Here is a 15,645-nt window from a genome sequence, read left to right on the forward strand (position 1 = left end):
CCGCAAACGTCTCAATTTTAGGGGTGTCCATAAGAAACCGAAAATTTGAGAAATGAATCCAAAAATTTTGGTTAATTGAATCGATCGATTTGGTTTCAGTTTGGATTTAAAAAAAAAATCGAATGATCAGTTCGATTTTTTATTAACCTATCAAAAAATCAACGGTTAATCGAATCAACCGATTTTTATATATTATATATTTTTATTTTATTTTAACATGTTTTCCCCTCTCCAACGGCCCGGCCCAGCCCAGTCCGCAGTGCCCTTTTACTCTATCTCTCAGTCCAAGCCCAAAAAAAATGAATGTTTTTCATTCTGTCGAACCCCAAAACAAAACCTCTCTTATTCTTTCTTCTTATTTGAACAACAAAAGGCTAGAAAACACTCGCCAGAAACCACTACTCAATTTTAGCAAATGCGAAACGGTTTACATAACGTGCAGATTCAGTCATCACAAAATTGTGTTCGCATCATTTTTATAGTTTTTTTAACCGTGTATCGATAATATTTTTATACTCATGCGAGGGTGTTCCTTACTGCACGGCTGAAAAAGACTATTAAATGGTGCAAACACAATTTTGTAAGCACTAAATCCGATTTATAGAAATGTCCATTTGTATTTTTAAATTACTTGAATACCATTCTCCAAACACTATCCTCACAACTTTTTAGTATCTTTTTAAATATATTATTCCAAATCCCCATTTATGTTACCATATTTTCTTTGTATTAATGATATTTTTTTACCTGTCACTGTTACCAGTAATACAAACTTAAAAATTTATGAAATGGATGAAATTATTCTAGCCCCTAAGTATGCATATAAGATATTTATAACAGTTTATATATCTTATGGAGGAAAGTATTACTGAATTTGCCCTGTTAGCTTTCAACCAAAATACATAAATGGTCGAAATGCATGTTGTGTTGTATTTCCAACCATTATATAGGATTTTTTTTTTTTTAATAAGCTATAACAGAGACTCCAAAGACTTGGGATCTATCTTTGCTGATAACAGGGTGGGGATATGGGGACGAGCTACCCATCTCTCGGCTTGTGTAAGCCATCCCCCATGAAACCAAAATGTCAACCATCCACTGTGTCAAGCCCAATAGTCACAACTCACAAGTAATGCGACCTCCTCCCTGTTATCTGAAAATCTGAAATGATATACCAAAGTTTCATCTATTTTAGCCGATTCAAATAACGTATCAAATCAACTAAGATATGCCAAGATTTTTACAATTAAACTATTTGTATTAGACCAGACCCAAAAAAAAAAAAATCTAAGCCACTACAGATGTCTCCCAAATGTAATAGATTAATCTCATTCGCTTAAGTGATGCATGCATATATATTTAATTACAATTCACGATACTCTAAAATTAGATTGATACATTATTTAGGGGCCCTTTTTTTCGATTTTGAGAGGGGAATGGATTTTGTTTATGGAAAATTTCCGATTAGTATCCTGTATTTTGGGCTTAGTGCTACTTTGGTCCCCAAGTTTTAAAATACGATAATTTAATATCTGAACTTTCATAACGTGACAATCTAGTACCTACTGTTAACGGTTTGAAAGTTTGGATACTGAATTGCATTTTAAAGTTTTGGGACCAAAGTGGCACTAGGCCCAAAGTACATGGTACTAATCAAGAATTTTCCCTTTTGATTACAATTGATCAATAAACTCTTTTCTGTTTTTTCCAGATTTATGTGGGGATTAGGGAAAATTTATTTACTTGGATATCACTTAACCGGGACCATCCGTATACTATTTTCCTTTAAAATTTTATTTGCATTAATTGAATGGTTATGATCAATTGAAATGCTGGTATGTATTTATTAGGACACCATTTTAATATAGAAGGCTTGTATCAATTAGAATAAGGTACACTATAAGATATGACTTTGATAGATGAAAACTTTAGGTTGTTTTGATACATTAATTACATGACCCGGGAATTGGTACAATAGAATATTCAATGTGGTTTTAAAAAATGATCTAGAAATGAAATCGTTTTGACCACCGGTTTTTAGGTGAACGGTTTGATCATCCGAATTGAATGAATGGCTTGTTCTAACAAAAAAGTTAACAAAATAAAAAATAATAAAAAATCGTTGAATGAATTAACAAGTTGATGGTTCAATCCCCCAGATCAATGAGTCATTAACTAATTCAATGGTTTTTGATAAAAGATCAGCTTTGAGATAAAACAGAACTGATTGCTTATATGGTTCCCATGCTGTTCAACCCGACTGTCCGGATCAATGGCAATTCGAAAACCATGATGTTCAATGTCACTAATCACTAATGTTAGGATACTATATTGATATAACATCGTGAGGCTTCATTTTTATGACTAAGGAAGGGCAATAGTGTCATACAAATTAAGAAGAAACATTATAAAGTTGTATATGTATTTCCCCTATTTCTTCGAATATTGGAGAAAATTTTGAGGGAGAGTCTGAAAAAAATAAAAAAAAAGAATCTAGGGACGCGGGGGCAAAGAGTAGATTTAGCTGGCGCCCGATCCTTGAGAGATATTCCGGAACTGCAGCGGTGGATCTACAGTCACTTTAATCAACGGCGAGAGCCAAAGTCATTTGATAGATCTAACGACTCGAGATGAATCTCTCGTAGGTCGAGAGAGGCACAAGCGTCCATATTCTCCTATTAATCCTCTCGTGAATAATTTCCTCGGCTCTCTCTCTCCAATCCTGGTTCTGCTCCCCCAGACCAGGCCCTCTCTCTCTCTATCTCGCCCTAATTTTTCGATCAAACACTACTTTCTCTGTTGAAGAAAACTGCGAAACTAAAACTTGAAGGACAAGAGAGAGGGAGGGGGAAGCTTTGAAGAAAAGAAACGATGCAATCAACGAACGGTGCTGATCCGCAGCAGCCACAACCGCAGCACCAGCACCACCCGCAACAGTGGATGGCGATGCAGTACCCGGCGGCGACACTCGTTATGCAGCATCAGATGATGCCTCAGCACTACCCTCAACCCTACATGCCTTACCATCATCACCAACAGCAGCCGCAGTCACAACAGCAGGGATCCAGCGACGAGAATAAGACGATTTGGGTTGGTGACCTTCATTATTGGATGGACGAGAGTTACCTTCATAACTGCTTCGCTCACACCGGCGAGGTTAGTTCTTCATTCTTTTCCTTTTTTTTTCCTTATAGTTTGCGAGAAGGAAAAAAAAACTGTTCTTTTTTTTTTTCCTTTACTGCTTAGCTGACCTTATCTTGTTTCAATTATATGAAAAAGATGTGACGTGTGTATACGTAGAGCCCTTTAAAGGGTTTTCCCCACTAATTTGCTTGGGATATAAATGTGATAGTAGCTAGAGACGTTATTTTTGATGGAGTTTGACAAGTCCATTACAATGAAAGGGTCTTCCTTTATTTGCATATGGCATTTGCTCTGAGATCTGCTCGTTCTTGTTGTTGGAGAGAAACATCTTTTTAATCTCATATATGCGGCTGTTATTGCTCTTTAGTTAAACAAGTTTCTACTATGAGCTGATAGTTTTTGATCAAATCATATTAATGTCACATTTGGAATACAGTTGGATTACAATTTGAATGATATAGAGTTTTCTTAATGCAATGGAGCATTGTTTGGAAGGGAATCTCCTTTTCTTTTGTATCTTGGGAAGCTTGGAGACAGTGAGTGATGGGGTACTTTTGAAAAGAATTAAGTTGTGGTGGGAATAGAAATCCTGACTTTCTGAGTACTACTTAAGGAAAATACAATTGTTCTACTGTTGCTAGGATGTGGAAGTGGAACCAATTCTTTGAACTCTTTTATGTCCAATACTCCTGCGCTCCTTGCATTGGCTGAGGTTGTCTAAGAGTGGATTCTTCTTCTTCGCAGTGGGATCACCGTCAGACTGGTTTTCATGGGTGTCCGTTGGGCAACACTAGTCCTATAACCTATACTGATTGGTAGTGGGTATTTGCCACATGTCATTGGGCTTAAGGAGACTCGGGGAAGAGTTTTTATCTTCTTTGGGGGCTAAACTTATCTGTTTATACTTTATATGGACTATGAGAGCCTCATCGTTCAGGACATTCATAGCTAGTAATTGTTTGTGAGAAAAATTCATGGAACTTTTGAGGTTCGATGAGATTAGACAGTTGTGGTCTTCTTTTAGTATTTGTTTAGATACATTCCAAGATCTAATGAAATTGAATGAAAGGGAGCTGCTTTTCTAGAATAATCTATTATAATTAACTGATCCTTGGCATAAGCACAAGTAAGTTAACCAAATATTGTCTAACTAGTCCACTAGAATCTGCAAACCAAGATCAAGCTTTTAGAATGTCTTTTACTAAGTGATTTATGGAGGACTTTATGATTGAATCTAACAAAGGGATGAACATGGAAAACATTTCTAAGCTGTTTAAAACTCAATTAGTTTATATTTGGTTTGATAGAAAATAAAGAAGAAATAGAAAGTCGAGGGGGAGGTTCTTAGAACTTTCACCAAATTCCTTAAGAATTTTCCCTCAACTTTATGTTTCTCTCTTATTTTCTATTAAACCATATAGCTTTAGGGTAAAAATTAAAAACAGATCTGTGGCCTTGACAGTTAATAAAGCCTAAATAAGACAGTGAGCTTTTCTAATAAGCTCAATTGGGAACCAATCAAGCTGCTGAAATCAAATTTGAATCATGGAATGGATGGCTGAGACTCAAAATCCTGATTGTGAGTTGATTGAGCCAGCCAGGGTTAATGTGCTTGCAAGTTGTTTGGGCCAAATTTCCATCATTTCAATAAATTTTCATGTTACCATTCTGAAAAAAGATGAAGTAAAATTTTTTCAGGGACATTTGCATTTCACTCTTAAACATATTAAATCTATCTGTGATAAGGGCCTTTATACATAGGAAACTTGATTTGTCTATGATTTTGCACAAATGGTCATTACCTTGTTGGAATAAATAAATAATATGGTATTTCGCACAAAATTTTCAAAGATTATAGTGGTTACTTTGCAGAATTTGTCATTGGGGCAGCTAGGCAATGGTCTAACTAAAACCAACTAACCAAGTGAATGCCATTCTTCACAGTGCTTGGGCAACCCGCTCTGAGGTCCAAACATGCTTGGATTTGCAATGTCAGTCATGTTTTGCTCCTTAGGCTCAGTTTGGAAGGAGTACAAACACAAATATGTAGAGAGCAAAACCTTGTATTATGTATTATTTTGTATCTATTTTTACTTCACATATTTTTATTTGTACTCTTTCCAAACTAAGCCTTAAGAATTAATTGAGAAAGTTCAGAACAAATCACAGATAACCATGTGTTCATTTTTATGCATGCCCATTTATGGGCATCTATTCTTTTATTTCTTTCCATTTTATGCTTTTTTTGGCTTTGTAAGTGAACAAGAAATGGCTGCTCAATTTTCAATGCTTTATTTGTATGTTGTCCTTTTTCATCCTTTTATTAGGCATTTCTAGCTATTATGTCCTCATATTGTATTGCCTTGGATGTTCATCTTCGCACCTCCTTTGATATACACAGGTTGTCTCTATAAAGGTTATTCGCAATAAGCAGACTGGCCAGTCTGAGGGTTATGGATTTGTTGAATTCTTTTCACATGCCGCAGCCGAAAAAGTTCTCCATAACTACAATGGCACTGCAATGCCTAACACAGAACATCCGTTTCGCCTGAATTGGGCATCGTTTAGCATGGGTGAGAGGCGCTCAGATGCTGGGTCTGATCATTCTATATTTGTAGGAGATTTGGCTGCAGATGTTACTGATACTTTACTGCATGAAACATTTGCCAGTAGATATCCATCTGTAAAAGGTGCAAAAGTTGTCATTGATGCAAATACTGGGCGCTCAAAAGGCTATGGTTTTGTTAGGTTTGGTGATGAGAATGAGAAATCACGGGCCATGACAGAAATGAATGGTGTTTATTGTTCTAGTAGGCCTATGCGTATAGGTGTTGCAACCCCCAGGAAGTCATCTGCATATCAACAACAGTATTCCTCTCAAGGTATGGAATAATAATTATCCTATCTCTTCAAAACATCTAGAACTTTGCTGACATTGTTTTGCCAGTTAATTCTTCTATAAGTTGGTGGTGGCATCAGGATTATTTTGTTCCTTTCATCAACACATCTTTGATTGACTGGTGAGAGGCTTTTCACACTATTCTGGCTGAAAGATTAAAATAAAGATGTAAAATTAAATGGCTTTCAGAAAACTTGCCTGTGCATATTGTCGGATGGGGATAACAGAATAAAACACCTTATTGTGCTGGTATCTGAAAAAGTCTTTATTGAGGATAGCGTGTTTTTTCTTTTCTATATTGTTTGCAAGCCAATGGTTGTTTAGCGTTAAACATATATCAATCAATTGAGCATGGGTTGATGCTTAAACCAAAAAGCCTCCTCGATGTCTGTAAAAGCACTTTAAAGGCTGAACAAAGGTAGACTTGTTGGTTAATGAGATTTTTCTGTGGTTACATCATTATCATCAACTGTGTTCAATTGCTTTGCTCCATTTAGTCATTGTCTTGATAATGCTTGATATGGAGCATCAAATGTGGTTTTGTTTATGAGGTCATCATTTGATTATTGGCAGAGAGTGTGTTCTATTCACACAAACTCAATTGTAGGAGCCCCTTGCATTATTTTTTTTCTCCATTCTGTTACTAAAACCATGACTAGGTCTAATCCAAAACCTGATTGGGTATTTTGTTTTTGTCATCACCTGAATTATGAATCCCTAATTACCCCTCCAATTCCTAAGGGACCTGCATTGCCCACACTACTACCATTAAAATTCAGTTTCATCCAGCCACCAAATGGGGGTGACTAATCCACACTGAATTGTTGTCTTCTAGAGGATGAACCAGCTATTGCTCCCCAAGATCTGATGAATTTTTCCACCTTAAAGTCTGAGAAGAGTTTCAAGGTCTTAACCCAACATACCAATTTTATGGTGATGATCTTTTTCAAAGTCTCCTTACCCATTTCCTTGTCCCAAAAAATTCTTGAGTTTTTTTTTTCCTTCCCATACTGTCCAAACCACCGCTGCCCTAGTACATTTCCATAAGATCCTGCCCCTTCTTTTAGTGCGACTAAAAATAGAAGGGCAAACCAACATTTCGAAGCTGGCAGGATCGCGGGAGGGTTCCATCTGCAACCAAAAAGTGAAAGAAACCATTCTCAAATAAAGCCAACAAAGGGTCAGAAGATTAAGAGATGAAAAGCAGTCTCACTATTCAACTTACATAAGAGGCACCAGTTGGGGGACAAGTGCCCCTTTGGTCTTTTTCTTAGAAGCAAATTACAAGTATTAATGCAACCATGAAACACTTTCAAACAATGTTATATGGTGCATGTGAATATCCTGCCCCACACTTAAGGTATTCTACAAAAGCAGCATTTGGTGATTAGTGCGTCCACTTTGCTCATCCAAGTCAATATTATTATTATTTTTTGATAGATAAGTCAATATTAATAATTAATGATTGATTTTCTTGATAAATGTATCGTACAAATTTGTCTTAAAAGTAAATAGTACATAAGTGTAATTTATACAACATTCTCTAATCTTTTGTCTTTGGATATCTTGAAATTCTGCCAATGTTCAGTACATACATAAATGAGACAAAATGCACCTGCATACAGTAAAAGTATGGGAGTTATTCAGTATAAACATATAAAACACAGATAATCTGTATTTTAAAAATATTATATATAAGAGATAAATATATCTTAAAAATTCAAGAAATATGTACAAAAATGTATTATACATATATTTACATATAAAATATTCCATAATTTTTTAATGGAAGCATATTAAACATGAATTGTCTAGCCAATCTTTTACTAAATCAAATTGTTCACCTAATTTTTTTTGTTCTTGATATCAAATTGTACAGAAATATATTCTATACTGTATTTATAAATTTATGCATTATATATATTTACTAATTATGGTTCAATAATTTGCTTCACCTTTTATATTATAATTTTTGTATTAATTTTCAAAAAGTCACAGAGAAAATTACTTGGGACTGCTTCATTTGGAAGTCTCTTCCTACTCATTGTTCCAATGTTGGAAATGCAAAACAACTGCCATGTTTTTTATTTCTCAATTTCAATTCTAAGATAGTTTATTTTGTGTGGACAATAATATCAATATTAATATTCTTTTCTCTTTTAATTTCTGAACAAGAATTGTAGGTTGTTTCTTTAATGTTAAAACTGCCCTTCATTAAATCAGTATAAATCTCACAGTTGGTGTCAGCCTTATGTGCATCTGACTACCAAGAATGGTAGTTTTTCCAAGCTAGGTGGCTGCAAAAAAGATGGTAGTTTGTACAACAGAAGATTGTGAAGTTACAAGGCCTCCATTAAAATTTATCGACTTCTACCATTTTGGAACACTGAACTAGCAATGCTGGTACTGGTATTTTTGTCTTTTTGTCATTGAGGTTGTTCTGTGCTATTTTGAAATGTTATGCAGTGAATAGGAACAAACTTCCGAATAAGTCATCTGACAGTAATTATCCCAAATTAAGGGAAAAAAAGGCTTTACATGGGCCTTCGCACATGGGGCACACAGAGGGCTTAAGGCTTATCTAGTTATTAAAGAGAGACTTTAAGATGATATTGATTCTTTTCAACATTTCTTCTTCATACCCAGTCTCTAACCTTGTAAGGTATTTTCCAGGGGCCTTGGAACATTCCTCATCCACCTTGTAACTAATTGTGGGTCTCCCTCCATAGACATCCTATCATGGCCCTTGGATGCCGATAACTCGTTCTTGTGTGCCAAGGTAATAATTTGCCTTACCAATAAAAAAGGGGTAACAATTGACTTGTGCAGAATCAATTGTATTGGCAGGTCATGAATATGCTATATTATTACCCTTTCTAAAAGCTCGTTCAGTGTTACATGGGGAACATCCATCAGAGTTTAGCTCAGTAGAGTTCACTCTAACTGGTTTAGTATCACTTGTGTCTTTATTTTGTGAGAAGACCTGACCATTATACCCACTTTGTATTAATCAAATCAATTGTGATCATTCTGGAAATCTGCAACGTAAAAGAGAATTTGGAAACATGTTCTTAGAGGGAAAGGACTTGGGCTTCTAAAAAAAGAACATTACAAAGAAGGTTCATCTGCAAGCTGGACATGGAAAAGGAACAAGGTAGAGATAAAGATATTGGGGCTTTCTGAATTTTAGATGTGAAAAATTGGTTTTGAGGTTTGTCAACCAAGTAATGCATCTGTAACTAAATTATTCATTTTCACTACTTTGTCCATAGCTCATCTTTTTGGGATTTATTGTTTTTATTGTATCCTGAATCCTGATAACTTTAAAGTTCTTGTACTGGTATTCTCCACGCTTCAAATATCCATAAACCTTAAATCTTGAATAGGACAATAAGATGAAAATATTTATTAAAAAACTATAAGATGAAAGTGCAGAACATATCTTCAATACTTGCATTACTTGTATCATCATCATCTAAGCCTTGTCCTAACTATATGGGTTGGCTAAATGAATTCTGTTCTGCCATTTCATTATGTTCTTTGACATATAGATTGTTAATTTATGTTCCCTTAAATCATTCTCAATACTTCAACCCATATCGGTTTCGATTTTGGTCTGCCTCTACCTCTTTTAGCCCCTTCAACTTGTAACAGATCACTTCTTACCAGTGCTTGTGCATTAATCGTAATGTAATGCTTGTTGTATATTTATTGGAAAAGGACAGGTGTGGCTTTAGGGTGTTTTTTCTTTTTGTCTTTTTCATTGGTATGTGTCTAAGTTTTAAAGAATGATATAAATGGAAGGTGATGGTTCCAGCCAGCTTAATTGAAGTTCTGGGATCAAGTCCTGCTTTTATCAATCCTGATTGCTGACCACTGACCATTGAGCTTATACATCTGAAGAAACAAAAAGCAATGGAAGGTCTTGTTCCATATTATCTAATGGAGAATGTATCATGTTTAGAATCTCTTGGGGCTGGCCCTGGTTGAGGTATTCAACTCAACTCAAAGAAGCATTGCCCCAACTATATGGGTTCAGCTAGTCAAATATGGTTTTTACCATTCCACCCCTATATATTAAATTGAGTTTTTAATCATTTCTCACTATGATAATGATAGAAAAATATACCTCACTACCTTATGTCCTTTTTGGTTTGCCCTAGCTTTTCTGAGAAGTAAGTTCTTTGGCTGTAGTTGTTATAGATTGAACATGTTTCCTCAAACTTGTGTACATTGGGGAAGTACAATGAGAGATAATAGACAATGTTGAACAATGCTATTACAGTTTTTTCTCTTGCTACAGAACCTTGCCTCTCAAGATCAAAATATCCACACTGTTCAAACTAATGGAAGCATTGTCATGAAATGAAATTGAATGAAATTGTCTTCATATCCTCTTCAGTCTTTTTGTTTGGTAGGTTTCAATCTTGTTCTGTTTCTCTATGCTTGGTTGTGTGGTTTAGGTTCATGTTATGAAGTATTTATGTACTTGATATAAAATCAGAACCATTTTGTATTATAGTTATTCATCCTTTGTTCTTGCTGATTGAAGCCTTAATTATGAGGTAGAAAGCTATGACATTCTCTCTCAAAGCCACTGCTTCTAATCCATATTCATATACAGAAATCTTATCCCATTTTCTTTAATTAGCTTTGGTGTTGGTAGGTGGATATGCATCAAATGGAGCTTCTGCTCTGGGTGGACAGTCTGATGGTGATTCAACTAACACAACAGTAAGTGCAACTCTCTCATCTTGTTACCAAAAAGGCTGTTCTCCCCTTTTACCTCATTAACCCAAGTTACTTTGCAGATATTTGTTGGAGGCCTTGACCCCAGTGTCACTGATGAAGACCTCAGACAACCTTTTTCTCAGTATGGCGAGATTGTCTCAGTAAAAATTCCAGTCGGTAAAGGGTGTGGTTTTGTGCAGTTTGCTAACAGGTACACCTAGCAGTGATCCTGATTTTCACATGCAGTGAGATATCAAAGTCAATTAGCTGAATGATCAACACCTATTGGCAGGACTAATGCTGAGGAGGCATTGCAGAAGTTGAATGGGACTGTAATTGGAAAGCAGACAGTTCGTCTTTCTTGGGGTCGCAATCCAGCGAACAAGGTAAACTGGGTTGTTAACAATTCAAATTCTGAAGATCCATAAAGTCTCTCTCTCTCTCTCTCTCTCTTGCACACACACACAGGCACGCACCTACGCTAAAGGGTAAGGCAATAAAGATGACAAGGGAATGCTACTTATTTCTCAGTTCAATGTTACCCACTCATGCTATTTGGAGAACTTATTGAATCTAGAGTTGCCATTTTCATTCAATTCAGATGGCAACTTTTATTCTGACAAAGATGTTTGTAATATATGTTGTGTTTGACAGTTGAGAGCCGATCCTGTTAACCAATGGAATGGAGCATACTATGGGGGCCAAGTATACGATGGATATGGATATGCTGTGCCACCACCTCAGGACCCAAGCATGTATGCAGCAGCAACCGCATATGGAGCTTATCCCATATATGGAAACCACCAACAGCAAGTTAGCTGAATTGCATCATCACTTTTAGCTGTAGCCATCAGAACACTATTGCTCTATTAGTCTATTTACTGTAGGATGTAGCTGCTCCAGTAGCTATGTAGTTTGCAGGATTTTTAATCAATCATCATGAAGCTTTCATGGTGAACAAAAGTTGAATTTTGACTACCCCGATTTGTTTTCTGGGATTCAATTGAACTTGTCTTGGAAATTTTTGAGATTTTCTGTATGAGCTCTGTTGACCATGGCAGGGAGCTGAAGTTGGTGGATGCCATCAAATTCTCTTGTTGCATCTTATTCCTACGGTCCCTGTTACTGGAGTCTGGAAATGCCTGCAACTGCAGGAAGTCGTTGTGGCGATATGATATTTCGTTTTGGGCTTCAGGTGGACTGCAATCTTCTTCTATCATAACAGAGAATTGCAATCTGTATCTAAAATCAAATCTTCCTCTTCTCGGAGAGGCGATTGTGCCCGGAGAAGTCGTTGTGGCGATATGATATTTCGTTTTGGGCTTCAGGCGGACTGCAATCTTCTTCTATCATAAAAGAGAATTGCAATCTGTATTTAAAATCAAATCTTCCTCTTCTCGGAGAGGCGATTGTGCCTGGAGCTCGCGTCAGCTGTGATACCTCCTTGGGTTTAGGGTTTTGTATAAAAAATAATATATTAATTTGCGTAAATCAATAGGTGGTTGGTACGAACTAAAAATCTCCCTTCACAGTATGCAGTATGGTTCTGAGTTTTTTTAATAGGATGTATCGGTATTTAAGAATTTCAGCTTAATTTTTACGCATACAACCTCTCGCCTCTCGCATAGTCGAAGACTCCACGTTTCCAACCCACAAGCCACAACCTCGTTCAAATTCAGTACACACTCCAACTTCTATGAGCCAAATCTAGTTACTGATTTAGGTCTAGCGTGAGCCAAGACCTTGGGTTCTGTGCTGTTTTGTTTCAACTGGTGGTTCTAATTTCGTAAGAATGATAGGACAATTGGATTTGTAAGAGCAAACACTGGTTTAGTTTTCACACACGTTTTACTCGGTTTTGCTTGTTTGTAGTGCAAAGCCAAGCCTGCAAGGCTGTAACAAAGTAAGGTAAGACCTATGGCTTAGTTTGGAAGGAGTATAAATGCAAATATGTAGAGTGCAAAATTTTATATGTATTTATACCGTATATATTTGCATCTGTATTTTTTTTAAACCGAGCCTAAAGCAAAATGAATTTGCATGGAGCCTTGTCTTGGGTCCTGTTTGAGAATATGCATGTAAAATGAATTTGTTTGGGACCACACATTAAGTGGTTTTTAAGTGCTTACGGGTGTTTGGTAAAAAATTGGAGAATAAATACTTTTTTTTTAAAAAAATATTTCATTGAAAAAGTGATTTCAAGTTGATTTTTTTTAAGTCTTCTTCAAAAAAATAGGACGAACTAATCCCTGATAAATTTTTATAATGCCTAAAATACTCCTATGCCCAGAAAGCACTATTCATCATCTTCTTCCCTTGACATCAACACAGTTTACTTTCATTCTTTGTCTCTCATTCTCTCTAACCCATCCTAATCATCCCCCTCTATTCCCTAACGATATAAAAGGAGATTCGATAATCTTTCGAGTTCCCTATCTCCAAGACTCCATGCAGAAATCCTCAATTCTATAGCCAATCCACAAATTGTTGACGAAATTCTCTAACCATGGAATCTAGCATTCTTGAATCCATTGGCGTCGAAATTATCGGCGTAATGACCCCAGTTTCGATCTGCATGCTCCTAGTCGTTCTCTTGGTATACGCCCTGACTCCTTCCTCCCCCGACCCAACGCCATTCGCACTGCTGCAACGCTGGTCTACCTCGAAAACCCCTCTGACTCGACTACCCAAAAACTAGAAGGTGCATTACTCAACGCTGCAGTGTTCGTCATACTCATCGCTGCGGTTACCTTTCTCCTTGTGGTTCTGTATTATTATAATTTCAGCAATTTCATGAAGAACTACATGCGATTCTCGGCATTGTTTGTACTGGGTTCTATGGGTGAATCAATCTTTCTGTCGATAATTCAGTATTTCTCCATACCTATTGATTTGATAACCTGTTCTGTTCTGCTTTTCAATTTTACTATTGTTGGTGTTCTGTCAATTTTTTCTCGTGGATTTTCCAATAGTCTTGCGGCAAGGGTATATGGTTCTTTTGGGAATCATTGTTGCCACATGGTTCATTAAGTTACCAGAATGGATGATGTGGGTGTTGCTTGTGGCATTGGCATGTATGACTTAGTTGCTATTTTGGCTCTTGGTGGACCACTGAAGCTGTTGGTTGAGCTGGCCTTGAACCGAGATGAGTCATCGAAACAATACAGCCAACAAAACCACCCTTCACTCTACTCCCTCTCTTATATCTCCACTTCAACTAGTATCAACGATTGCTTTTTCCAGCGACAAACCCGGAGAACCTTCGCTGGAAATCTGTGAGGATGTACTGTTCGACTAAATGCCCAAGAGAAATGTTGTTGCAGAGATAAACAAATGGCGAAGAAGAAGAGAGAGAGGAAAGGGAGAAAGCTCTTTGTTTCCTTTTAATTATTATTAAATAGATCCACATGGCAGCCCGTGTGGGCTTTCAATTGAAATGTATGGTATAACATGTGAAAAGTATTGTATATACGTATGAGTGAAGTGAGGGTTAAAATTGTCATTTGCATAAATATAAGCACTTATGGGGAAAGTAACTTACCAAACATTTCCATCCTAATAACCATTTAAAAACATAATAAGTGATTTGAAAAAGTGGGTTTCCAAACAGCTTAAAGGGTTGTTAAAATAAGTACTTGTTCACAAGTACTTATTTTAACAAGTACTTAATCATCAAACAGTGCATTGGTCTTGGAAAGTTGATCCTAGTTCATCTCTCCTTTTTCTAACTCAAGTAATCTATGCACTAGTTAATACACTAGGGATTATGAAGAATTTACATTGCAGTGGGCTCTTGATTATGGGCTGGGCCCATTCAAAGTTTAATAAATTCCAAATCCAAGGTAGTCAGGTTGCTTGCCCCATCATGCCCATAAATTTACTGATGTAGCAATTGTTTTTGTTTTGAAAAACAAAACCAATCGTGTTGCCAAATGCCTCCTTAACCTGACCTGGAAATATGGTGTATGAATTTCATTTTTTCTAAATATCTATAAATTGTTTTGTTTGTAAAAGAATATATATTGAATGGCAATAATAGTGAGGGGGTAGCCCTCTCCCCCAACCTTATGCTCTGCTTGGTTTGAAGGAAAAAGTAGGGAGAGGAAGGGAAAGATAAAAAAATCTTTTACAAACCTTTTATAGGATTCCCTACCTTTCTCTACCATTTCCTTCAAACCAAACATAACCTTAGAGTTAGAGGGGTGAAGGCAGCACAGCCATGAGCCCAAGGTTCAAAATATTGTTACGCCGGTAGAGGTGTATCAGTAGTTTTTTGAGTTTTTTTTTTTAAATCTGGTTCAGAGGGGTTGGTTTAACGTCCACCCCCTGAACCGGTCAAAACCTCAATATACCCTATGTAGGGGCATATTGGGAAGCTCCCAATACGATACATATCGGTTGATATGGGTCGATACGTATCAATACTTTGAACCTTACATGAGCCAACACTCGATCCCATGTCTAGTAGCTAAAGGATTTACCAACAACAGAATAGCAGAATGACAATGATAATATGATGTTGATATAGGTAACATTGTACATACAGTCATACATTAGGTTTTGGAAGTTGGAACTGTTGTGCAAAATCTGGATGTCGAACCTACTAAACCCAATGTTGTACAAGGACAAAGGGTTGGGTATGGGTAAGCATATGGACAAATGGATATGGATGCAAATTAATCGGATCTTATTTGAATCAGGTATATTTAGATATGATATGACACTATTCATTTTTTATTCAATTCTATCCATCAGATCTAATAGGAATCAATTTGAATTTAAATCCTATCAGTAAGTGGGATCTTCATATCTGTCCAATCCAAATTGTTTTCTTTAAAAATTAATACATTATTAAAAGAAAACTAAAATAT

General features: G+C 36.4%; 1 protein-coding gene and 1 pseudogene across 2 annotated transcripts; both read left to right on the forward strand.

Annotated features, from left to right (window-relative positions):
- The first annotated feature begins 2,445 nt into the window (after window positions 1-2,445).
- On the forward strand, window positions 2,446-11,813 carry LOC104605688 (polyadenylate-binding protein RBP47). 2 transcript variants are annotated; one of them, XM_010270551.3, is made up of 6 exons: window positions 2,446-3,156; window positions 5,546-6,026; window positions 10,710-10,777; window positions 10,855-10,985; window positions 11,067-11,160; window positions 11,429-11,813. In XM_010270551.3, the coding sequence occupies exons 1-6, from the start codon at window positions 2,872-2,874 to the stop codon at window positions 11,594-11,596; spliced, it is 1,227 nt and encodes a 408-aa protein (XP_010268853.1). In that variant the 5' UTR covers window positions 2,446-2,871; the 3' UTR covers window positions 11,597-11,813. The 2 variants fall into 2 exon arrangements, with proteins under 2 accessions (XP_010268853.1, XP_010268845.1); XM_010270543.3 differs by having other exon boundaries at window positions 2,619-3,156; window positions 10,695-10,777.
- Window positions 11,814-12,483: 670 nt separating this feature from the next.
- Window positions 12,484-14,301, forward strand: LOC104605678 (presenilin-like protein At1g08700; annotated as a pseudogene).
- Window positions 14,302-15,645: the final 1,344 nt, after the last annotated feature.

The sequence above is a fragment of the Nelumbo nucifera genome, chromosome 5, assembly GCF_055504915.1.
Source record: "Nelumbo nucifera cultivar China Antique chromosome 5, China Antique-T2T, whole genome shotgun sequence".
Classification (NCBI taxonomy): Eukaryota; Viridiplantae; Streptophyta; class Magnoliopsida; order Proteales; family Nelumbonaceae; genus Nelumbo; species Nelumbo nucifera.

Excerpts from the sequence above, each read along its gene's own strand:
- LOC104605688 (XM_010270543.3), top strand. The coding sequence starts at position 2,872 with ATGCAATCAACGAACGGTGCTGATCCGCAGCAGCCACAACCGCAGCAC. Across the intron at positions 3,157-5,545 it reads GCTTCGCTCACACCGGCGAG|GTTGTCTCTATAAAGGTTAT; the intron begins GTTAGTTCTTCA and ends TGATATACACAG. Across the intron at positions 10,778-10,854 it reads GTGATTCAACTAACACAACA|ATATTTGTTGGAGGCCTTGA; the intron begins GTAAGTGCAACT and ends GTTACTTTGCAG.